At 39.3% G+C, this 26949-nt stretch overlaps 1 protein-coding gene across 1 annotated transcript in view; it reads left to right on the top strand.

Annotated features, from left to right (window-relative positions):
- LOC121363760 (MOB kinase activator 3B) overlaps nucleotides 1–26949 on the top strand; it is an 81947-nt gene that overhangs the window by 49048 nt on the left and 5950 nt on the right. The window contains exon 3 of the mRNA XM_041486386.1: nucleotides 19263–19465. Within this exon, the coding sequence (XP_041342320.1) occupies nucleotides 19263–19465 (203 nt within the window). The remainder of the gene's footprint in view (nucleotides 1–19262; nucleotides 19466–26949) is intronic.

Below are 26949 nucleotides of genomic sequence, written 5' to 3'. Positions count from 1 at the left end.
CTTTACTGACAGTGCTGACACGGGGGATTTTTTTATTTCTTTCCATCTCACAGTGAATCATGTCTTCATTTCAGAAAGGCAGTGTCATTTCATATGCTTGAAAATATGCAGTGGAAACTTGTATTTCCTTCTCATAATGTGAATCGGTGGTACCTTGACTAATTTAGAAACAGAAGGAGGGTTGCTGAGTAATCAGTAGGAATCAGAAATAATCAAGAAGGCAATAATCAAAGTCAATTAATAGTTGGAAGGGGAAAGGGAGGACAGTGAACAGCATATCTTTGATAGACTAACCTCTCATCTGGATATGGAAAGAAGATTTTTTCTTTTAAAAAGACAATGTTCAGGTGAACTGAGAAACATTACATTTTACCAATGAATGTATATTTCAACATTAGCATGGTGAAATAATGGTGATTATTATTTGTGCAGCATTGACTCTAACCAGACTTAACAGAAAAAACTCGGTCCTCAAACAGACAAATCCCTGAAGCTGGCTATAGCACTCAGCAGCAGAAACATGTCCAAATCACATGCTGGATGACATCGTATCTTTTAGAAAAGTGCCAATGAATATTTAGGCATTATAACAATACATCTGTTTAGAATTTGTATGCTTTAAAATTTATTGCGTAGCATGGCTGTCTTTCTTTTGGATTTTTAGGGCTTGATTTGTTTGTTTTTTTAATGAGATGTAGTTGTTCAAGAGCCCTGTAAGGCATGGTAAATGTTACCATTTCATTTGTCAAATTGAAGGCCAAATCTCAGGTACTCAAAGAAGTCTACATAGTGTATAAGTAGCTGTTCAGATAGGAAATTCTAAGTAAAAATGATTTTTCTTTAGTTGTGGTTTGTTTGTTTGTTTGTTTGTTTGTTTGTTTATCCAGAAACAGGTCACAAACACATCATAGTGTCAGTGATGCCAAGTGTACTCTTTATCTGTTCCTAAACTCCTAGTTCCCTATATGCATTTAGAGTAAAGAGAATGAAAACTGAAAGGCTTTAGAAAGACTCCAAATCCCATGCATTTCTAGCCCTCCAAGAGAATGCTTGATGCAGTTTCTGGGGGAATTTAAATTGTAGGTCAAATAGAAAGATTTTTGCCTAGCTGTTTGTTTACTCAGGACCTATGAGATCGCACTTTGGTTCCAGATCCCTGGCTTTTAAATACACAATCTGCAGAAGCAGGGCTGTAAAGGTCAAAGCAAGGGTCCAATCGGCCAAACAGGGAATGTTCATTGTTCAATATAAGAAAGAGAAAGGGAAGGATGCTATTTCCAAATTCCAGCAATCCACATGATAGAGATTGCCTCAGAGGAGTCAAAATATTCTCTGACCTGGGGAATTCTGGTAAGAATGAAAATCTCACAAATTACAATCTTACTGTTTTATCTTCATGGTGACTCTCTGTTTTATGCATTTCAATTTTCTACTGTTTGGGCTGCATTGAGAATTTCTGTCTGTGAATTTTCCTGGCAAAGAACAGAGCAGATGATAAATTGTCCTTGGACAGGCATATGTTGAAATATATATTTTATGTCACAGTAGCAGTCACAGCCAGACCCAAAGTTTTTGAGAAAAAGCAATGATAATTTTATTATTCAGGTTGTGTTTTAATTGCAGCTGGTTGAATATCAGTTAACTAACAAGATATATTTTTGCTGCAGAGATTGCAGACTTTTGTAAATGTCCCAAGGCATGGCAAAATGTGTCAAGAAACTTTAAAAAAAATTACAATAATATAATTGTCTTCTGAGAAACCAACAGCAGAAAAAGAGAAAAGAAGGAAAAAAACTAAAGACAACTGAAGCTTGTTGACTCAAAGAAACTGGGGTTATTCACTCATGTGGACATTTGCCACCAGAATTAGGAAAAGTTTTAGTTTTGCATAGGTTGTGGCTCCTGCAGATTGGGTTGCAGGACACTGAGAACGTCTTTCTAAAGATTCAGCTGCTTGTGTGTGAGCTAAAAAGTTTGACATAAAGCAAGCAAAGTTGTATATATTTTCAAGATGTTGTATGTATTTTCAAGATGAAAAAATTATCACGTGGAATATAACCTTAGCTAGAATGAAGGTTTTCCGTGTTAATCTCTCCTGTCATCTGACCAAGCTTACTCTAGCATGTCTCCTCTTATAAGGCCTCAGCTATTAAAGCACACAAAACTTCTTTTCATTCGCATTATGTCTTAACAGTTCCTTTTTAAATAAACCATAAAAATCTTTTTATTCTCAAAGTGAATGCTGGTGACAGCAGGACCGTTCCTTGATTTTTTTTTCGAGCAGGTTTTTCTGTATGTGTGTTTTTATAGGGCTAATTAACAAAAGTTATATTTATTGTATCGGGATTCTGTTTTGTTGGTAGTGCAACTTCCCCTTCTATTTTTTATCATCATGCTTGGTTTCATAAATAAAGGGGAAACAGAGTTAGCCTCTAAATATCATTGACATTCATTGACATTTTTGAATCTAAAATCTGAATATTTTATAAAACCTTTCTAAGACAGGCTGATTCTTTATGGCATAACTGGGAGCAATAAACTAATGATTTCTGTCACTGGAAGTATTTCAGTGTTTAGGCTAAAATAAAAAAATAGATGAAAAAACCCCATAACAGTTCTTTCCACCACTTGCAGTTAGTGCTACTTAGCACTTTGGCTAATTGACTGCTTAGCCAAAACTCTCGTAAAGGTCACAGAAAATTTCTTGAACAGGTGGGATCCTCAGATCTACACCAGTACTACTGTAGTGCACCAAACCCTATTTATACATGGCACAACAAAACTGGATTTCTGCTTTGACAAAAACTTCTGTGTCAGGAAGCTGCAGTGATGATGGAAAAAAATGCAGCTGCCTTTGAAAGCTATTTCAACTCCTGCTTTATCCTGCAGTTAAACCCATAAAAGCTCACTGGAAATAGTAACGACTAATGAACTGTAGCTCCTTTCAGCATCATGGGGATATATAGCTATGGAGGCCACAAATGGATTTAAAGGTCTTGTTAAAATACTGTTCCTTTAGAGAATTCAGTCCCCATTTATTTTAATAGTTTGACTTTTGAAATATTTAATTTTTGAACTGAACAAGTCCTTTTCAGTCTTATTGTGTGATACATATCGTAATAATGTAAACTGTCACCTGCTAAATTTTTGGCCCCATACTACACACTATATATTTACAAATGTTTCCAGTGATAAGTAGAAAATTAGATTTTGCTTTTTCAGCAATGAGAAAACAACCTGTCCGGTGTCAAAGACCTTCACCAAGGTACCTTGCTGAGCATGTACCTCAGCTGTCTGCATCCCTGAATCTGCTTCCAGTCTCTAGGCTCTGCTGCTGGATGGAAATGCAAGTGTGTTTCCATTCCTCTCTTGCTGTTGGGGAAGGAATTGCTCTGTGAACCTGTCAACATACCTGTAATCTGTAACATTTGGTCTAGGTCTGCTACCTAAGTTATTCTGTCAGAGTACTTCTATAGCTGTGCAAGTCCAGGCGGGAGCTGTACATTACAACACCAGGTTGGTTGATGGGAACAGGCCTCCTCACCTCCTAAAGTGATCATGCTTAAATCACACCCTAGCAGCTCTAGTGTAAAAGTGCTTCTTAAAGGCTATGAGTGCACCATGGTGAGACAGTGATCCTCACATTTGGGGCTGTACTGGACAAAACTGGAGTCACAGAATAATTTAGGCTGGAAAAGACCTCTTGAGATCATCTGGTCCAACCTCCCTGCTCAAAGCAGGGCTATGTAGAGCAGGTTGTCCAATCCATGGATGGAGATTCCACAGCTTTTCTGACAACCTGTTCCAGTTCTTGACCACCTCCAGAGCAAAAACTTGTTTTGTTGTGGTCAGATGGTATTTCATCTCATAATTTGTGCCAGTTGCCTCTTGTCCCGCCAGCTGGACTATGCAGAAGAATCTGCCTCCTCATCTTCATTCTCTCTCATCAGGTACTTATACACATAGACAAAATCCCAAGTGTTCTATTTTCAAAGTGAATAGTCCTATCTCTGAGCCTCTCTACATATGAGAGATGTTCTGGTTCCTTCATCCATTATCTCTCGGGTCCTGTACTTGACACTGTTCAGTTAAATCCATGCCTTTCTTCTACTGAGGAGCCCAGAACTGGACTGAGCACTCAGGTGCAGCCTCATCAGGGCTGAGTAGAGGGAAAGATCCCGCCTTTGACCTGCTGCTAGTGCTCTTCTTAATGCAGCCCAGGATGCTGTTGGCCTTTTTCACCCTGAGAGCATAATGTTCACCTATGGTCAGCTTGGTCTGCCAGAACCCAAATGTTCTCCTCAGCAAAGCTGCCTTCCAGCTTCTCAGCTGCCAGAATGTACTGGTGCCTCAGTTGTTCCACCCCAGGAACAATACTGTGCAGTTACCTATGCTGAACTTAATGAGGTTTCTCTCCGCCTATTTTTTCAACCTCTTTAGGTACATCTGAAGAGCACTGCACCCGTATGGTTTATCAGTCACTCCTCCCAGCTTTGTGTCATCCTCAAACTTTCTGAGGATGTACTCTGACCCAGTATCCCAGGTCACTGGTGGAAAGGTTAAACTGTACTGACCCCAGTATTGAGCCTCAAGATACCCAGGTACTGACTTACCTCCAACTAGATTTCAAGCCACTGGTAGTAACTCTTTAGGCTAAGCAGCTCAGCCCACTTTCAATCCATGTCATTGTCCACTTTTCTAACCCTCACTTTGCCAGCTTATCTTTGGTGGCAGAGATAGAGTGACTTCACTGGAGTGAAGATAAAGATCAGGTTCTCTCCTCATTTTATCTGCCTAGCTAGTGACCTTATCATAAAAGCCATCAGGTTGGACGAGTGTGTTTTCCCCTCATAAGTACATGCTGACTGCTCTCAATAAACTTCTTGTCCTTAATGTGTTTGAAAACGTGTTTCAGGAAGATTTTCTCCCATTAGCTCCCAGAGACTGAGGTGAAGCTCTGTGTCCTGGAGTTCCCCACATTTCCAGCTCAGTCTTCTTGAAGATAGAAGTAATCTTTGCTTTCTCCCTGTTTCTAGGAACATGAGATCACCATGACCTTTCAAAGGTAATCAAGAGTGGCCTTGTAGTAACAGTTCCCTCAGCTCTTTTGGGTGCATCCCTTCAGGCCCCATGGATTTATGGATGTCAGATAACACATATCTTAACCTTCCCCTAAGTGAGTTCTCCTCCACTGAGGGTAATTATTCTTTTTTCCATACTTTTCCTTGGGTTTCTAAAGGCCCATCTAATTAGTAAAGACTGAGCCTAGGAAGGCTCTGACTTTTCTGTGTCACTTATCACCAGTTCCCGTGCTCCCTTCAGCAGCAGACACATATTTTCCTTTGTTTTTCTTTTGCAGTTTGTTTACTTGTAAAATCCTTTATTGTTGCTGTTCACATACCTTCCAAGATTTCAGCTGCTGTTAGGAGCAATATGCTCATTGCACATCCGTGCAGGCCTCCTGGAAGATTATTCTGCTTTATTTCATACTTGTCTGAACAGACCTTTCTTGAGCTCCAGGAGGTGATCCTTTCATATCAGCCAGCCCTACTGGAACCTTCTTTTCCACAGGATTTTATCCCATGGCATTCTTCTAGGCAGACCCCCGAAGAGATATAAATGTTATTTTGTGTAATCCAAGGCTGTGGTCTTGATATTTGCATTCCTATCTCCTTTTAGGATCTGCCCTCCACCACTATATAGTCACTGCAGCCAAGGCAGCCTCTAACTGTCATGTTTCCCAACAGTTCTTCCATCTTCTTTAAGTATCTTTAAGACTTGGCTGAGTACATGTCTTTCTTTGCTCCTCCATTATGTGTTCTAGGAGGTTGCAATGCACACAAGAAATATCCTAGATTACTTGAGTCCTGCTGGACTGTTCTTCCAGGAAATCTTAAGGGCATTAAGGCTCCCCTTGAGGACCAGAGGCAGTGAAAACGTCTGTTTGTTTGCTGAAAGCATTACCCACATTTTCCTGAGCAGGCAAGCCATAGAACATTCCCACCATAACAGTGCCCGTGTTGGTCTGCCCATTAATCTTGATGAAGAAACTCGTCACTGACTCCTGTAATGCCCCAAGGCAGATCTGTTTGCATTTCAAATGCTCTCACAAAGCAGGTTATTCCCCACATCACCATGCCTGCCTCTCCTAATTTAAAAGCCTGCATCCCTTCATTGCAGTCCTGTAACTGCGGTCCTTCTGTCAACATTTATAATGTGGTTACTTAGAACAAGTGTTACAGTTTCTGATGTGCATGTAATGACTTTTTAAATGGCATTTTGTGGTATAACCCTAGATGGCAAACTAGTCTGGATCTGACCTGCCAAGATGTTCTCTGCTGGATGTCAAACCCCTTCTTCCAAAACCCCATGAGGCCATGTAGCTGACAGCTGCTGGGAGACACAGGCAGGTGGCTCTGGGGAGGAATAACAGAAGGTGCAGCAAGCAAAATCCATTTCCATAAAACCTCTCTAAGTGTAGCTACTTATACACACTAACTTGTTCAGAAAATACATTTGGATGATATGTATTGTAGGTAAAGAGAAAAAGATAGGATGGAAATACAGATTATTAATCAAATCTCAGATAAATTTTAGATTACTTAAAACTGAAAATTGCCTTCACTGTAGTATGCCTGACTATGAAAACTAGAATATTGAAGATCAGGATTACTAGTTTCAGATTATTTTTGCTCTTTTTTTTTTCTTAATAATATTTTCTTCTAGAATAGAACAAATAATGTCTTTCTCTTGTTTATATTTTCTCTCTTCTTGGCTGCTATCTGTTCCCTGCATTCTCCTCTATAATGTATATATTCTTCTGGTCTAGATTTATTCAGCCAGATAGGAATTTAAAGCTGTTATCTTCCACCACCAATCTGTTACCCAATGAGTAAAATTTTGACTAACAATCTATTTGTCAGAATATGATACCCAGAAGGCAAGTAGGGGAATTTCCAGTACTCTTTGCAAAGCAAAATGGACACTGCTTTCTTTTTTAAACTTCCCGTTGTTAATTTCTGTTGACTGTGATAGACAAAGACATGAGTGCAAGGCCTCTCAGCTGTAGATCCAGCCACTAATTCAGCCAGCCAGCCTCTGCAGGCTTTGGCAGATGACTCCTTCTTAGTATTTCATCTTTGACAGCCCATGTCCCCTTGTTGGCCTGGGACAAGCTGTAAAATTACCTAATGGTGCTTAAAGATACCTATTAAACTTATCATCTGCATACCACATTTGGACTCTACACAGTGTTTTTTTCTAATATGGTTATACCAAGAGAGTTAGACACAAAGTTTCCAATTTATATTTCACTTGCTTTTCAATGTCATCCACATTTTGAATTGGGTTTTTCTTCCTTTTTTTTTTTTAAATTTTTTTTTCTTTTAAACAGAAACATTAATCTCTTTTAATGTTTACTTTTAATCCTGATGGTCTCAAAGGAAAAGGAAAAGCTTGGAGTAGCTTTTAAATTTTCAGAAATTATTAATTATTTGATCACATGACTGTGTGACTGGCAGAAACACAAGGTTCTTTGGATAAGCCTTACAGTGGATGCTGGGAATGTATAAGAGGCAGCACATGATTCACAGCAATGGACAATCTCAATCTAATGCCATACACAGCATTAACTTCTAGGAGTGTGGTGAAATTTAACTGCCTGAAGAAATACAGTAAAGGGCAGTAGGAAAGTTTTAAAGAGTTTTCTGTGATCTTGAAAGTGGGAGAAGATGTTTACAAGTCTTACCCACTGAGGGCACCAGATTATTCTTGAGGATGCAATACACATGAGCACTACGTTGAAATAGCAGAAAATGGCTCAACTGCCAAATGAATAACTGCCAAAGAAAGTCAAGCAGGCCAAGATGTTATGAGTGGGTGAGCTAAAATAATAAAGAGCAAGAACCCAGAGAATGCTGAAATAGATTGTACTCTAGCTTCAGTGGCCACTGAAATTGGTCATCCAAGAAAAATATAAGCATTCATGTTAATGCTTATAGGTGCTACTGCAGGGAATGGAACAATTAACTTTCTTACTGTTACCTTACTTTAGAATTGGATGATGGATGCCAACTTAGGGAAGGATTCAATTTGTATTAACTGTGTAATTAATCTGTAAAAGAAAAAAAATAACTCCAGTGAAATCAGGGTGCCTCCCTTTTTCAGCTGAATTTGATGATAGAGCAAATTAACTTATTTTTGGCTAGTTATGTCTTTAAATGACCCTTTTATTTGTTTTCTTCCAAAACTTTTATTCCAATTGTGCATTTGATGTTTATTGACTTATTTTTCTTCTAAATTTTACTTGGCCCTGAATGTATCTTACAAAAGTCATTAGTGTAGGTCAGATTATTGAATCTTTTGAAATTGCTTCTGTAACTGTCCTTTACTAATGACATTAATATATTCTTATTCAACTTAGGGTTTTTTTCTTTAAAAGTGGTAGAATACTTTTCCTTATTAAATTTCTAGACTTATTTTCAAGAAAATTAGTGGCTAAGCTTTCTTTGATTTCCAGGTACCAGATGGACCCCATGGCATCTGAAGAGTCAGATGTTATCTATTAATGACATACTGGAATAATCTGTTTAAATGGTAGTAGCTCCTTTTGCACAGACAATAGTAGGTTTTGAGTGCCTTGTGAATCCAAGCATCTTTGGCCTATACTTTATCGGTAAATGTAGGTGTTTTGGGGCATATGCAATAAAAATATTCAAATTCTCTTCATATGGTTTGTATTCCTGGTTTGGAATTATGCTGGACCCAAAACCTGTCAGTCAGTGATAGCTTTTCTGCAGCCTTCCCTGTATTCTTGTGTTTGAATTTGTGTGTGTATATATGTGCATGTGTGTGCCTGTTGATATAACCTGAAATTTCTTGGAAAGTGTTGTCACCTGTGAGTGTAAATTCCTGTGTACTCTGGTTCCTATCCCAGAATAAGTTGAAATGGATTTCCTTTTATGAATCATCTCCTGATATGCACTGAGAATATTGTCATACACATACAAGCTTCTTAAGTCAGCACAAAGAGTCAGAAAACACCTTGCATTAGAGGACATAAGGGCTGCAGTGTGAGGAGTTAAAGTTGCCCATTTCTTCTAATGGCCCACTAAAAATGAATTTAGCACAGTAATCTTCTTGAGAGCAAAATTTTCTTTTGTGATATTAACCTGTTAACTACAGCTACTTGTTAGTGTCATGCTGAATTTTGTCAGATGTGGGGCCTGTGTACTTCAGTTAACTGCTGGAATATCTGTATGCTGTGGACAGGAAGTCTGGTTCTGAGTGCATCACTGAGACTGTGCTGCTTGCTACTTCTGATAATGTTTCATTTGACTGCCTCTTGCAGCCCCTCTGGAGAGGGGCCCTTAGAACAGCATGTGTCTTCCAGTATCCCTGTGAAGTTAATGAGCAACCAGAATCTTTGTTACTGAAGACATCAGGAATTAAAGGAAGTATAAGCTGTGCTGTGGTACACTTAGCATGGAAAGCCAAAACCACATCATTGCCCAGAAATTGTTAGTTCATTGTAAGTATGGTATGAAAAAGGCTGTTAACAAGTAGGGAGGAATGCTTTTCCACTGATAACTTGGCCAGGCTCCAGTGTCGTACAAACGTACATACTTTTTCCTGATGTTCATTCAATGGGTTAATAAATTCTCTTTTCCCTTCCTAAGCTGTTATACTGCCAAATAGCTGCTATATTTTCTGTCCCAAAAGAGGCTGCATTTTGCAGTTCACCTGCACTGTGGTTTCTGCTCTCAGAAGTATTCTGATGGTTTTCTAAGCTAGTTTAGGATATATATGTTTGTGTAAATGCCATACACACTTGCTCAAATGCAGCAATCCAACAAACCTAATTTTGTTACTATGTGGAAAATGAATCTTCCATGGCAAATGAGTTATACTGACACATAATCATGACTCTGCAGCTTTTTATGTCAGTGTTCTCTTTGCCTTGAAGAGTTACAGAGCTGTTCTAATGGGTTTATCAGGCTGATTATTGTCTGGAGTAAAACTACCTTTGCTTGGAACAGGCAGCAAGAGTGTTCTGATCTGTGGCATTGCAGAGTTTATCTTCTCTTCCTCTGTAACAGCAGCAGCAGAAGTAATCAGTAAAGGGGAGGAGGTAAGATTTGCAGTCAAGTAACAGCCTCTGTAAATTTGCCCAGCGTCCAAGGGATCTGGCTTATGCAGGGCAGGAATTTAAGTCTCTGTACTCTGATTTCAGAGAGAGTTTAATTCAGGTGCTTTGCATACTGTTTCACAAACAGTATTTGCATTATAAGATTGGTCTTGTGGTAAAATTGACAATTAAATGGCAGATTTTAGGGCCATCACCCATTTCTTGAAATAGAGCAGCAGAGAGAACTGTTATGCTGTAATGCTTCCAACAATTTTCTGATTTGTAACCTGTTGCCTTTAGAGTTCTCTTCAGGACAGCACATGAATACTTTTGTTGAAGAATTGACAGTGGACCGGCCTGCTGATTTATGCTACTGAAGAGTAACACTGTTAGGGGTATTCCCATTTAAAAAGTAGGTGGTACACCACTTTGCTAAGAAAGCCATATAATCTCAAGAGTGTTTTCCTTCCTTCTGCTTCTTCGGATTTGGCAGCAGAAGGGAGGGCAATATTATGATGATACAAGTACACGGTAGTGTAGATTATCCCTAATATTTTGCAGCTATCCACTTATTTATTTGATGAACAAAGTCCAGCAAAACTAACATTGTTTTCATTGACCTTTGAGAAGCCTTGATGCTTCCTTGACTAACACACTGTGAGAACATTACACATTGGCTTAGCTCAGGATAAGTGTTTTTGCAGCAAAGGGCATCTTTTGCAAATTTTCATGCTTCGAGAAGGAAGAGTGGAAGGGTTTGGTTCAGCTAACTCCTCAACATTGTTAGATTTTGGTAACATTGTTTTCTTGATAGCTATTATAAAATTGGAAACAGTTCTTACTTTACCAGGTTGTTACATTTTTAAGCTGTGTTCGCAATAGAATAGTGTCAATCCTTTTGACAATGGAGAATGCAGTCTTTTTTCCCTCCACATGTATTTTTAAAAAAGAATTAATTATGACTGTGGCCTGTAAAAAGATTTTCAAATGTGCATCAGAATTTTTGTGCCCAACTGCCAAAGGACTTAACAGCTGCTCTTGAGTAGAACAAGACTTCAAACCATGTAAATGCAGGAGGTAAAGTTGTTCATGCATCTGGATCACTGAAGGTTTAACTAGGCAGTCATTTTCCTTGCATGTTGCAAACAAGAGGAGTGTGGGCCAGTTGAGAACTGCAGGTAACGTGGCTGACAAAAGGCCAGGTTGTTCTCTCTGGCTCCTCAGCATTGTCTTTCTGTGACCTTGTCCATTCTGATTCTTGCCTAGAGAAAATCAGGCAACAAAGACCATGTGTATAATGACTTTTCTTCTGTTTCCTCTCTCGCTTGTGCAACTGACCTACTCCAGGGACATTGTGATGCATATTGAAGTAAGAAGATTCAAGATTTATATGTCAAATGAGACAAGATTTTTGCCTGTGGCATTCATCTCAGACCCTCCTTTATCCCCACCTAAGTTAATTTCTTTAACTTTTAATCTTTTAATCTCTCTTTCTTAATCCATCTCTTTTTTTTTTTTTTTCTTTTTCATCATTCAAAGAACAGGTTTTTTATCAGCAGGATTTAAATTAGGACCTTCATAATGACATTAAAACATCCGTGTTTTAAACTGGCAGACCATTAGCTTACTGATAATCACTGTGCAAGATGCTCAGCATATATTTCCATGTGATTGTGACCAGCTTTTTGAGAAGATAGGAGTTGTAATTGTGCCTTTGGAGAGTGAGTCATGAGAGGAGGGCCATGACACTCGCTGCAGTTATGCAGGTGGAATATGAAAAGAAGTAAGGCAAAAGATCAATGTCATGATTCGCTTTTTTCACTGTGCTATATGCTTGATGATGGGTAGATTAGGTCTGGATCCTCACTCCAGCACAGGAGCAGATCACCTGACAGCAAATTTTAAAAATGTAACGAATGAAGTTGATAGCCACAGAGAGCCATGGGTATATGGCTGATTTCAAAAAGAAAAGGAAAATCCCTCTATTTTCCGCAGATTTAAGAAAGACCTTAAGTCTTTCTTAAGACCTTTAGAAATATATTGGGCCGGTTGAGTTTTGTAAGTTGTAGAGAGCCCTGCTTTATGTGAGAAGTAGGTTTTCCAGCATGTCAACAGAAGCAAAAAGATCAGAGTATGGGGAGACTGGCACACCAGGGAAACAGTGTGGCTGTTCTATTATGCTGCTGTGGTGCACAAGCAGATATGCTGCTTCAAAGGCTTTATACATCCATGAACAGGCCAACAAGGAGAACTGCACCAGCAGCACTTTACAGTAAAAAGAATTGTAGTGGGTAGCTCTGTGTTAAGGGGCACTGAGTTGTTTATCTGCTGGCCTGATAGACAGTCATGAGGGGTATCCTGCCCTCCAGGAGCTGGGATCCATGGTGTTGCCGGGTACCCTGACCTGTCTTAGACCACTACCCCCATTACTTTTTCATATGGGTACAAATAACATCACAAACCAAAAAATAGGTGGGATCAAGGAAGACTATAAGCCCTGGGGAGGCAGGTGAAAAATATCACAAGTCATCCCCATACCCAAGTCATCTCATCTGTCCTCTCTATTAGAGAAATCAGGACAGCCAGAGACAGACATATGGTGCAGATCAATGTCTGGGCTTGTGGCCAAAACCATCAAGAAGGTTTTGGCTTCTATAACAGTGGGTTGTGTTTTTATGATTTTTAGCCTGTTATGGGGGAAGGGAATCCCCGGCTAAAATGGACAAGAGAATCACTGGCAGCACTCCGGCCAGTCTGGTGAGATGGACTTTAAACTGAAGGACTGGGAGTCAGGGTGCAAATGGCAACAATTGTGCCATTGCTTCCTCCTGGGAAGCAGGTCACAGCAACCACTGCAGAGTCAGATGCTCCTTGGCTGCCCCTGAAGTTGAGGATCAAAACTAATCATGGGTGCTTATGGTTACAGTGAATCCTCTTACACTCCTCTGGGAGAATGTAGTTTCTTGATTATATTATGTATATAAGATATATATATAGATATATATGATATAGATATAGATATACATATACATATAGATATACATATAGATAGATATCGATATCTCAAAGTGCCTGCATACAAATGGATGCAGCATGGGAAATAAATAAGAACGGGAAATGTATGTGTTCACAGGGTCATGATCTGATTGCAATTGCTGAGTCCTGGTGAGATCGCACACATGACTGGAATATTGCCATGGATATGTATGATGGGAGGCTTTTTGGTAAGGACAGGTCAGAGAGGTGAGGTGGTAGAGTTGCTCTTTATATGAGACAGTAATTGGAATGTATCAAGCTTTACCTAGCTGAGAATATATGGGTAAGAGTTGAGGGACAGGCACAATCTGAGTGGCACTCTTGTGGGTGTTCACCATAGGCTACATAGTCCAGAGGAGGGAGTTGATGAGGCACAGGCTCTTGTTCCCCTTGGGACTTCAACCACCCTGGTATTTGCTGGAGGGGCTACACAACCCAGCACACACAGTCCAAGAAGTTCCTGCACTTTATTGAAGACAACTTTTTGATGCAAGTGGTGGAGAAGCCAGCGAGGAAAGGTGTGTTGCTGGACCTTGTATTAACAAATGAGGAGGTACCAGCTGAAAACATAAAGGTTAGGGGCAGCCAACTATGATCGCTCGCCAGAGCATTTGGGTGCAGATTGCTGCAGGAGTACATCACCCTTAGTACAAAAGTGGCATGTATGGCCCACGCTCCTGAGAGGTACAGGAACAGGCAGATTCACAATGCTTGTTACCATGCCTATATAAACCCCATTATTTCCCAACTGCATATGTAATTCTGAGTTAAAGAAATTTCTGCCATGTGACTGAAACATTTTAAAAGCTGCTTGCACATTCTTGGGCACGTTGGGGAACTCTAGGCTTTCAAACGCCAACTTAACCAAAATGCTCGTTAAGTTACTTTTTTTTTTTTTTTTTTTTTTGGTACTTTCTTCCATTGTGGCAGCACTGGGGCTCATCCTACATAGGAATCAAGGCTGCCATTTCACTCATTTAGAAATACTTTTTTCAGAATCAGCTAGCTCAAAACTTTCAGTAATATCTTTGTTTGTCTTTTAATAACCATAACTGAGCAGTCTAGTTTGGTGAGTTTACATTCTGTCTCTTTACAGTGTCACATTGCAGATAGTAATACAGTCTTTTAACTGAGTTAGAAGGAGAAGGGGATAAGGCCAGGATCTCTAGAGACGAGCCTGTGGGTGACATACCAGATATGTCATACATACCACCTACACTGATGCACATGGATAACAAACAGAAGAAGCTGGAAACCATTGTGCAGCAGGAAAGCTATGATGTGTTTGCCATCATGGAAACTCAGTGGAATGACTCCCGTGGCTGGAGTGCTGCAACAGGTGTCTATAAACTCTTCAGAAGGGAGATAGGCAAAGCAGAAAAAGGGGTTGGGGTACCACTGTACCTTAGGGAGTGTTTTGATTGTATTGAAAGTGATGATGATGAAGATGACAAGGTTGAGTGGATGAAGATCAGGGCAAAGACCAGCAGGGTGGGTGGTGGGAGTTAAACCACCCAACAAGGATGAACAGCTGATGAGGCATTCTGCAAGCACTGGCAGAAGTCTCACAGTCTCCAGACCTAATACTTGTGGGCAACTTCAACTTGCCAAGTGTCTGCTGGAAATACAACACAACAGAGAGAAAGCAGTCTAGAAGGTTTCTGAAGTGTGTGGAAGACAACTTTCTTACACAACTGGTAAATGAGCCTTCTAGAGGTGGTGCTCTGCTACACTGACTGTGAACAGAGGACTAGTGGGTGATATGGTGGTCAGTGGTTATCTTGGGCATAGTGACCATGAAATGTTAGTTTTCAACACTGGGTGACGTAAGGAGGAGCACCAGCAGAACTTTCGCCTTGGTCTTCCAGCAGGCAGACTTTGGCATGTCTAGGAGACTGTTTGACAAGGGTCTGTTGGGACTCAGCCCTGAAGAGCAAAGGAGTCCAGGAAGGATGGATGTGTTTCGGAAAGGAATTGTTAAATATTCAGAAACAGGCTGTCCCCACATGTAGAAAGACAAGTTGTCAGGAATAAGACTGACCTGGTAAAACAGAGAACTTCAGCTGGAACTTAGGGAAAAAAAGAAATCTGTTGTCTCTGGAAGGAGGACGAGATGACTTCACAGGAATATCAGGATACAGTGAGGTCATGGATGGAGAAGATTAGAAGGGCCAAGTTCTAGCTCAGCTAGAGCTTGATTTGGTCTTCAGTTAAGGACAATGAAAAAACTTTCTATAAATACATAGGTAGCAAAAGGAGGGTCAAGGAGATTCTCCTTCACTTGTTGAATACAGAGGGTAGTGTAGTGACAAAGGATGAAGAAAAGGCTGATGTACTTAATGCCTTTTTTTGTCTCAGTCTTTAATATTGAGATCAGGTGTCCTCAGGATATGCAGCCCCCAGAGCTGGAAGTTAGGGACAGGGAGCTGAGTGAAGCCCTAATGAGCCAGGAAGAAGTGGTTAGTGATCTGTTATGCCAGTTAGACACAAGTCTATGGCGCTTGATGGGATCCACCCCACAGTAATAAGGGAAGTGGCAAAATAACTTGCCAAACCCCCTTCAATCATCTATCAGCACTCCTGGTTAACTGGAGGAGTTCCAGCTGACTGGAGGTGGGGATTGGTTGCTCCTGCTGTGCCTGCAGTGAGAGGACAAAAGGACGTTACCTTAAGCTGAGACAGGAGAGATTCAGATCAGTAATTAGAAAAAAATTTTCACTGCCAGGTGGTCAGGCACTGGAATAGGTTGTCTAGGGTAGGTGGTGGAGTTGTCATCCCTGGCAGTGTTCAAGAGGCACCAGGGTCTGGTGCTGGTGATGTGGTTTAGGGACTACAGTCATAGTTCTGGGTGGACAGTTGGACTGGATGATCTTGTAGGGCTCTTCCAACTTTGATGATTGTAAGGCAAAGACTGTTGTGGTTGAGATGAAGGACAGAGAACAGGCTTCTTAACAAATGAAATGATCTAAATATAAGTTAATCCAGTCCCAAGAGACACTTCTAATTACTCTCTTCTGTAGCTGATTTATTTATAACTGTAAAGTTGCGATGGGAACAAAACATGAGGCCAAATTCTGACCTCAGAATATAAATCTAGAATCATTTTGCTCTGATTTTTTCAATTTTGATGACATTACTTGGAGTTCATTCTATTGTAATTGAGGTCAGAATCTGTTCTCTTTTATCTAATTTTGAGCACAAAGAGCAGCAGGGTGTATGTTCAAAATAGGGCTGCAGGCACCTCAATATGTGCATTTGTACCTTGAGGCTGACCAGATTTTGAGTCTATTCTGTGTGCTGGGGACAGACAGACAGACTGACAGGCTCTCCAAGACTGAGGAGTGTAGGTAGCTCACCAAAAAGTTATCAGTTTCTTTCAGTGATACTAGGAGTGGCTTTTTAACTCTTTAGGACACTGTGTCAGTTTGTAAATCAGTTTTGCTGGAATGTGAAAGAAATCAAAAGAACCTCTACCAATTCTGCTGTGCCCAAGTGATATATTTGTGATAGCAGCAATCTTTCACTGTTTATTTAAGAGTAAATGAATCATATACAACTCCACAAAATAGGAGAGATTCTGCAACAGCAAGTGAAACTATGCAATTGGTCTGAAACCTTGATTCATGTGAGGAGCAGGGGGAAACACTGCAAGTTTATTATGAATCCTAGGCTGTTCTACACCAGCCATTTTTTAAAAAGTGTTGTTTATATGTTCTCAAATTGACTGTGTAACGCATCTAAAAAACTGTCCAGTGAAGGTCCTCTCTTAGAGCAGAAACAGTGCTCTGTGGCTTTTGCACTTACTGCCTATAACTGTGAAATGGGAACATGCGGTGAAGAGAAATTAAAGGATTTGTCACCTGGGTTTATTCAGATTGTTTTAGTCAGTTAATACAGAAGTATGAATGTTTTCATTACAGCAACATTCTTCAGTAACAATTTTTTGTCAGCCCTTGGAAGATGAAACTAATTGTTCTCCATTTTGGAACATATTTGTTCTAGATTACAAAATACAGTGCTTTCAAGAATTCATCTCTCAGTTCAGCAAACCAGCTTGCAGTGAAAAGTGCCAGTTATTCCTCTTCCCCCTTTTTTAAGACTGGACATTTTCTTGGTATATTTTTTTAATTTCTGGTATGGGTATATTTTACAGAAATGTAGAGCAGGTTGCTGCTATAATCATTCCTGAATTTAGCCATGCTCTGATGGCTGGAATGTAAATGTGATCACCCTTATTAATGAGCAGCTACTTGGAGTTTCTATTATGTTTTTATGGATTATGTTTATTTTGCCCTTGGAAATAACAAGAATTGTTATAATCCAGGTGCTTGGCTAATTGTGTGGAGTTGTGATTTAAGCATTGCCAAGACATCTGTACATACTGTCATTTCTATAATTTAACCATGTCTCAGTTCATGTCTTGAGCATTCAAGCCTTCTCCTCCATAACCTTCCATAGTAGCTCTAGCATTTAAATGAATGGATTTGACAACAAAAAGCAAATATTTCTTAAGATAAAGTAGCTGTGCTTTGATAGATGCAGCTATTTTTCTGATCCTTGGTTTGTACATTAGGAATAAGAAGAGCAGCACTGCATGTCTACAAGCTACTTAAAATTGTTTCAAAAGGATTTTGAAATATCTGGTGAACCCAGTACAGGCCAAAAAAACCCCAAGACATTTCCCAGCACTATCTGCACCTCAGCAATGGCAAATGTAGAAGCAGTTCAGGGATACTTCTACAGGCTGATGTGTTTCCCTACTCGCATACTGATGGACACACCAATGCTCACATCCACGGTGGGTATATCCTGGTACCTCCTTGGCCAGGGATTCCAAAGTAAGGTGCATGTTTATGTTGATCAGATGCAAACTGGTTGCAGCACAGTTGATAATTTATGTCAGCTGTAATCAAAAATCTGGTTTTGTTATGGAAATTCTCTCTGTATGTCCTCGCATCACCCTCAGTGAAACTGGGCAATTTGTCTGTCAATTCACCACACTTACGAGTGCTGAGCAACATTTAACAGGAGACTAAAATTTGAAAACTAGAAAGCTTGCAAAAGCATTAATTTAGTACCTCCACCTTCTTTCTGCCTATAATAAATATTTTCCTTGTTCAGAGCATGAACTGGGCTTTTAGGCAGTGTGGAAATGCTTGGCTGTGAGGGTTTTTCTAATTTTTTAAGAAGCAATAGCTGCATTTATGTGATTCAAATCCAAATAAAGCATGAATTTGATAACTAGAAAACCAGGAAACTGTGCAACAAAGCAGAGTAGCAGTAAGGTTCCAAGCATGACACTAAAGTCATTATGTCTGAGAGACAATCATAAAAGGAGATGAAACTAAGATTTTGGGGACAGCTTAGTGGCACATAACTCCATGCAAGATCAGTCTTTAATGGAGAGCAGTTCTGAAGAAATTATTTATGCCCCATTATTGATGCCTGACAGTTTATTAGCAAATGGTGCTTTTGCAGCTGTTTTGGAGTTTCAAGGTACAAAGTAGTGTAACTTTAATGGTGTTTTGAAAGAGCCATTCCTGTAAATCAGAGATTTTTTATTAAAGGAGCAATCAGATTGGTACCTGTAACTGGAAGGAAGTTGAAAGCAAAAGGGTCCTTCTGTCAGTTATTTCAAATTTGTTATTAAATTTGATACTGTTAAATGTTGAGTACATGAGTACACTGTTGAGTAACATGAGCAGGAAGTGTGTTACTTCTAAGAAGTATGTATCTGTGTGTGTCACTTTGGGGAGCACTTATGCATGATGTAAATCCATTGATGTTAATAGTTTGGTGTGCACTGCGGTGAAAAGCACCTTTCTGAATGTTACAATACCGGATGGATTCACTGAATTACTTGTGGGGAAAAAAATAACTTGTTCTTGTCAGTCTTGACCCATTAAAGTTGTTTAAGTATTTAGCTGTCTTTGGTGGTAGCTGTCAAATAAATGCATGCATAAAGTGATCTTCTGGATTGGAAAGGAGGCCTAGGAAGTCATAACCTAATTTGCAGTTAAAATCTCACACTTAGCTGTAAAGTTTTTGTCTTGGGAGGATGACAGGATGGTTATGACAATTTGGCCTTCTCTATTCACAGGTGTTCCCTTTCCAAAGAACTTTCTCCAGATCTGCAAGAAGATACTCTGTCGTCTTTTTCGGGTGTTTGTTCATGTCTACATCCATCACTTCGACCGTATCATCCTTATGAGGGCTGAGGCCCATGTCAACACCTGTTACAAGCATTTTTATTATTTTGTGACAGAGCTCAACCTCATAGACCGCAAAGAACTAGAGCCTTTGGTAAGTGTGGGGTCTGGGCAAAAGCTCTAGGAAATTTTCCTTCTCCCTTCACCAAGACTTTCTCATCCTTGTTGCAGTGAGTTTTCTTTAGGAATAAGGTTTTTCATTCAACACAGACAATTTAAAGGGATGAACTCTGCCTCTCTGCATAGACCCATTCCTTCTTCAGCAGTATTTGTGAAATCCTCAATAGGCCCCATAGAAAGAGAAAAGTTCAATGTATGTTGTATGGAAAAACACAAAGTAAACATTTGAAAATATTTGACTTTTGAAAATAGAAGTTCATTTGTCTTCTGCTTCTTCCAGTACAATATATTTAGTATACAATTTTATTCTGTCTGTTTTCACTGGTCAGTGACAGCATGGCAGTAAGTCATAGCAGTCACTTAAATGCATGGAAAGGGAACAATTATCTGTGTAAAGGTGAATTGTGAGGGTTTTTAAGTCCTTAAGTAGGTGTTTGTGAAGGTATTGAGTGTGTTAGACCCAGAGCACACTCTGAATCTAAATGAGATAGATGAAGTGAGACAGAGGTTCAGATAATTAGCAGTGTAAAAAAACAAGACACTTCCTTGTGGACTGAAATAGATTAAAATTAAAACTGTTTCCAGAAGCAAGGGCCCAGAAATTGAAATGTTTTTGCTGTTGCTTGCAAATGCAAATTTAAAAAAATAAGCAGAGAAGGAAAAGTAAGGAACAATTCAGAAAGCAGTTGAAATCCTCACTGTGGGTGTTTAGCCAACTTTAAAAGGGATCAGGGAGACATTTCCCCATTGTCAGAGCTTGGACTATGCTGTATCATACAGCCTATTAGGAAGTGCTGGAATCACTGGTTTGTTGTTTGTTTTGGTTTTTGTTTTTTTTTTTTTTTTTTTTTTTTTGCGTGTGTTTGTGGGTTTTTTGGTTTGTCGTTTTTTTGTTTGTTTGTTTGTTTTTTTGGGGGGGGGGTTTGTTGTTGTTGTTGTTTTGTATTTTTGGTTTTCATTTTTTTTTTTTTTTTTTTCCCCCTTTTAAATCAAATTTTTGGCTTTTTTGTTGTTTTTTTTTTTTTTTTTGGTTTTCTTTTTTTTTTTTTTTTTTCCCCATGCATAATCACAGGACAGCTGAGGTATTGGCTGGCACCTGTGGATATCACGTAGTCCAAATCCATGTGTCACCTAGAAAGGGTACCTAGCACCACATCATCTTTTACATGTTTCATATATAGGCACATTTCAAGGCCATGTGTAGCACAGTTGATATGAAACAATTCTGAAAGTGTGGCAAAGTGATGATTGCCTGCATTTCTGCAGGAATTGGAGCTGTTGCAGGTGTGGTTCTTGTATATACTTACTGATTGGAGGAGAGGCTGTGAAGTAAGACACAATGTATCATCTTTTTTTTCAACACATTACAAGCCCCCCTGAAAGACGCTTCTTTGGCATGTATTGAGAAGCTGAAATGTTTTTTTTTTTCTGCATAGAAGAATTTAGTGTTCTATATAAATATGTCCTAAGGGGTAGAAGGCAAACCTGGTAAAGAGTGTTCTCCTGCCAGACTAGTGATGCTAGCTTAGCCTGTAGCTATTAAATACAGAAGCTGAATCAAATGCAAGATACAAATCAGAATATCTCAGAGATAGGAATTGAGGTGATCTTAAGTCTATTACAAGAGCTTTAGAATACAGAGTGGACAAAAATGGTTTATTGCTGCAGTTAGTGGGCATCAATACCCCTGCACAAAGTTGACACATGGGGACTGAGTGGTGCAGCAGGTTACTCAAGCCCAGCAGCAGAGCAAGATGGGAATGTGCTCCAATTGGTGTATGCTTTCCTTTTGTATTCCTCCCTTCACAAAATTAACCTTGGGATCATTGTATGATTATTAACTTTGCTGGGATTCACCATCTCCCAGATAAATGTTTCATCTTCTTCACTCTTCCTGTCCTTGACATGGGTGGGTGTCAGCAGTGTGGAAATGCAAAAATAGAAACCCCATGCCTGCATTTTTCTCTTCAGCTGAGCAAGGAGAAGGGAGGGAAGTGTTAAACAATGCAGGCATTACAAATAGTCTTGAATTTTAATGTGGTAGCTGAGGACAACCTGTGGACTGCCAGGTTTACCATGGTAGGAAATGAGCCTGCATTATCTCCCTTAATTAGAAAATGGGCCAAGAGATGATTAAATAAACAGACTGCCATATACTTTAATAAATGGGAAGACAACTGATTTATCAACATAACTTTAAGAAGGGAGAATAATTGCGGAAGTTGGCAGTAGATGAGCCATAATATTAGTCTGCAGGACTTATGCTCTATGTTTAAAATAGATTTTATCAGACTTTTGCAACCCAGTGCAGCAGTTATAAAATCAAATGAAGAAATAATTCCAACAGGGTTCTCCCTCCCATCTGGGAGTTGCATAACTTGTCCTTTCTGCTGTCAAAGAGGTGGTTATAGTTTAAAATACTATATGTCATTTTCCCATACCCATCATCAGGTTAATTTGACAGATTCTTGAGTCTTTCATAGAGTTGGTTTGTATGGGGACAAAAGAGGAAACTGACATAGTCACTGCCCCACAGGGCACCCTGAGGAAAAAACACATGTCCAATTGGTTAATTTAGGGGAAAAGAAGACATCTGAAAGTGTTTGATTTCTTCTTTGCAGCCAACAGACAGAAAAGGCAGCACCATGAGAGCTCTCAGAAGACCTTCAAAGTGTGCCTCCGTGGGGAGGCTATGGGGAAGCATACTTAGCTTTAAGACGTGCTATTTGTCTATGCTGCTTCCCTGTGTGGCCAGCTTTATTTCCCACTGTCAGTAATTCACCTTAATTCACTTCTGAGCCTCTTCCAATGGCCAAAACACCACAGGCATGGGGGTGCCTATTACCTACATCCCACCCTCACCCTTTGTAGGTGACAGCTTGTCAAAATTCAAACACAGCATCAAAATATCCTTTTTAATGAGAATCTTTATGCAGATGCCTCAGCACATGAATTTGTTCCTCAAACATTAGAACAGCTATGGCAAATATTGCCCCTCTACTTCCTTCCTGTAATCCTGTAGAATACATCTGACAATGTATTCTACAGTATGTAGGACTTAAGAAATATACCATATTACTTTATAAGCACATCATGAGCAAAACAATCTTGGTTAATGGAATTTATTTAATTTATTGCCAGTTAACAAAACTTTTGATTACTGATCTGTGTATTGAGGAGAAAAAAGGAAATTAAACAAAATGGTTGGCAAAGAAACACCTTTCTTCCATGGGCTCTAATTCTGTATCAAACATCTCCCTGCTTGCAGGTCTCCACTCACCTTGAGTTTGCTAGGTTACATTCAGATACTCCTAATCCCTTCTGGGAGGCAAGGGACAATGCAGGACACCGGGGAGGTGTCCGTTGCTTCTTGATTCTTACTTGTGCTCCTCCACCACAGCGTGGGTTTGCTGTGGGACACAGTCTCTCCACAGTGTCTCTGTTCTGGTGTGCACCCATCACCCACAGTCCCTTTAGGGCTGTGTTTGCTCTGGCACACGGCCCTTCCTTCCAAAAATATGTCTTCAACCACATCCCAACAGTGCCACCATTTGTCTTCTCTGCTTAACATCTGCTGGTTTCTTAAATATCTGTGAGCAGAGGCACCATCTGCTTCTCTAGCAGAAATTTTGGCGCACGGTGGGTTTATTGCAGTGGTGTTAGGGGCAGATGCCAGTAGCTGGCTGGCACAGGACAGTACATGACCTCCTGCCACCATAACCCACCCTGCTAGCCCCCTGCCACAAAACCCTTTCCAGTAAGGCCCAGTACAAAGCATCCTCTTCTAAGTCATATGTGATCTGTTGGTGAAAAACTTACTTTCTGTTTCCAATTTTGTTTTAGGTTTTTTTGTCTATCTCTGGGTAATAGATCTCTTCATTAGTCTTCTTATGTGTCATATAAAATATGTAGCATTTGACAGAAGTCTTGTCAGCCTGATTTTAACAGTGTTTGCAAAGCACTCTGGTGCCATAAAATAAGAGTTGCAAGAGAAGAGCTTGCTCTTAGTTCTACCTCCTACCTTCAGCAGCAAACTGGATCCTTGCCACATACAAAAGAAATACAAAAGCTTTCTTGGTGTTTGCTGATTTCTTTGCTGTTGCTATAGGAGTTACACTGGTGGAAATGGGAAATGAGCAAGCTTTCAAGAACCTGGTCTGCTGTGGGCTGATGGGTCCATCTGTCAGAGGAGGGGAAGAGCATTTTCAGCCATAGGGCTTGCCAAACTGGTGAAGAGGCCTTTAAACCAAAGGTGCCAGTGGGAGGGGAACCTCAGTCCATTCCAATCCTACTAGTTTGATAGCAGTGCAAATCAGTTCGTTTCCTGGCAGATTCCTAAATAACTGGAAACTATTGGTGGTAGCGAAATTTTCTTCGGAGGTCAGGGGTAATAGACAGCAGAATATAGTAATCTGCTTCAGTTAGTCTTCTCAATTTGTTTTTTTTATAAATCACATCCTGTGAAAACATTGAGCTTTTCCTCAAAGTAATTTTTATAAACATTTTTTCATAAGAACAGAAAGTAATAATTACATTTGAATGACAAAAAGTAGAGAAGAACATTACTTCCGTGCATTGTTCGGCTTACTTTTGAAATGCTGGTTTCATTTAGATGCAGAAACTATCAGCCACGGTAGCAACTGGCTAGAATTGGGTCTGGAAGTGGTGACCATCAGTGGAGCTGAGTGTATAAAAATGGTGAAGCTGGTAATTGCCTCTATGAGTATGGACTTTCTCTGCAAGATAAACAAGGACATTAGGATTTTCTAGCCTCATTATTCTCACTGTAAAAGCTTCCATTGGCTATATAGTATGATTGGTTCCTGAAAACATTTTCATCTGGTATTTGGAGTTGCCTGAAAGCAATTATAGCATGGAAGTCAAGATTCCAAACCGAGAAGCTCTGTTTTCACACAAGTTCTGCCAAGTCTCCTGTCTATTTCAAGGTATGCCAATCAACAGTAATGTAGTCATGTAGTGCTCAGATGAACACTTGAGAATTTCTTTTGTGCTTTTTGTTTCTCCAGGGTTACAGACCTCATAAATATCAGTTCCTCAGCTCTGTAAGTCTTGTCACTCTGCCTCTGTGCATGAGGCCAAAGTAGCTACTGCTATATGTCTAATTTATATCTTTTCAGTAAAAATTAACAGCTTTGCATTATCTTTGTCTATACCACAAAAGAATGTTTGCTTATCAGGCAATTCATTGCCAGAAATGCCATAAATGTAGTAGAAATACTATGACCATAACACTTCTGGCACTAGTTTCATTCAGTACTCACAGTGGAAAACTCAGCTGCAGCAGGTTTAGCAAAACATGGCAAAATACTGGCATTTTGATGCAGGCGTTCTCAGATGAAGCACAGCTGTGTGAAACAGGATCATTAGGAGAGACTTTTTATGCAGACAAAATTTTCAAGCACATATTTTTAAATAAAAGTATTCCTTTTTTAATTCACTGGAGTTTTTTCCAAAATATCACTTTTTCTGCGTAGTTATTTTTTTATGTTGATGGTGAAAATTAGAATTTGCACTTTTCCAGTCCATATTCTTTGTATACCCACTTATAATCTTCCTGAAATCAGTGAACACATCCACAAATCAGTAGAGTCTGAAATACAAATTATTTGCCAATCAGCAGAGGACAGTTTGAGCTCAAGAGTACAGAAGAACTAATCTCATTATAGCTACTGTGTTCTTGTTGTAACATGTAACTTTAGTCTTGTTCAGACTTGTTCAGTCACAGCTGCCAGCTAGAAAACAGTTTTTTTTTCCTTTCAGAAGTGCAAAAAAACAACCAACCAACCAAAAAACCCAAACAACCTAGTATTTCCTGCCCCCAGTCATGATGTTAATATCCAACAGGATTTTCTTTACATTGTACAAGCAGTGAGAATTTATCAAAAAATTGATCTGATCACTAACTAAAGAAGAAACCAGTTATAGGTAAATGCTGTCTTTTCCATGTCCTTCAGGAAATTAGAAGGATATTGAGAACCTTAGGATTTAACATTGCTGAAAGAGAGAATTCTCAGCTCTGATGCTCGAAGAAAGCAGAGCTTTAAGGTGCGCTGGATTTTCTGAATACATAATTTCTGGCACACATTTTTAGTGACTATTTCTATGGCATCAGCTGCTTTGCTTGCATTTAACTGAAGACAGAAGGACTTTCCTAGTGAGATTTTGGTTAACTGTTAAAAAATTGCCTATGATCTCCTTTCTTTAGCACTTAACAGCTCCCTTCAATAGTCTAGCTAGTCATAAGGCAATTGTAAAGGCAGTATAAAGAAGAAATTTCAGAAAAACTACCTAACTTAACTAAAAGTATGTGTTTTCTCTGACCAGTACTTGTTGAGTGACTCTGTTAGTTTTATCGAGTATTGGATTGGACTCTTAGTATTCTCTCTAAACCCACAAGAACCAGAAAACTGAGAAAAAACAAGTCTACTTTTTCTAATTGTCAAAGGAAAAAAAAAATCTCATATTGCATGAACTTAGAAGTTCTGCAAAAGAAAAAAGAAATGAGGAAAGAGGTATTTATTGTCCCATTTAATTAGATCTGTTAGTGTATAAAATAATCTATGCAAAATACCTACTATATGTAACAAAATTGTAGTTCATAGTAGAGAACTAACATGTCTCCTGATTAATGTTATGCAAAAATTTTATGCTAAATATTGTTGTAGTGTTTGCTTATTCACTCTGCATTACTTCAGTGTAAAAAGCAACACATTTAAAGTTCATTTAATATGGTAAGGTACACTAAACCAAACTTTTATTTTATTGTTACAGAAGACAAAAACATACAGAAGGTGAAAAATACCTCCTTGGAATATGATGATTTTAAGCAAGTCAGTCATCCAAATGCATGTACTTTGTATCTAGCTGGGTCTAGCTCTACTCACAGGTATATTTGGCAGGGTAGTTTCCCGATCCTGTTCCTGCTTGCAGTCAGTTGATAAAATACCTTTGTCATCAGTGATAAGGGGTTACATTTGCAGACAAGAGTATTATCTGTGTCCTGCAAACATCACCAAACAAATTCAGGAGGAACCAAATAGGATTATTGTCAGCCTGTCCTTAGCTTCAAAATAACTACCCTGAAGCCAAAAGAGATTGAGAGATTAATTTAATGCTGTGCATCATGATAATTGATTGTGGAACCTAGCAAAGGAAATAACTGAATGATCAATATATCCACTGGACAGCAATTACCAGTCTGTTGGTTTTTTTTCAGTGAGGATACAGAGGGAGTGGCAATAGAAGAAGTAGAGAAATTTCTTTTTTACTAACTTTGGAGAACAATTTCTAAATGAATATTCAGGGCATAGTTCTAACTAAAACTTCCATTAAAAAAAAACAACGTTTTGTAGATGAATTTACTGTTACAATTCTGTTGTCAGCCTTCCTCTCCTGATCAATCAGCTGTCTGAATACACATTAGTTGTGCAGCACAGG

The sequence above is a fragment of the Pyrgilauda ruficollis genome, unplaced genomic scaffold (assembly GCF_017590135.1).
Source record: "Pyrgilauda ruficollis isolate IOZ18807 unplaced genomic scaffold, ASM1759013v1 scaffold76, whole genome shotgun sequence".
Lineage (NCBI taxonomy): Eukaryota > Metazoa > Chordata > Aves > Passeriformes > Passeridae > Pyrgilauda > Pyrgilauda ruficollis.
This window is presented reverse-complemented; position numbering and strand designations above follow the sequence as displayed.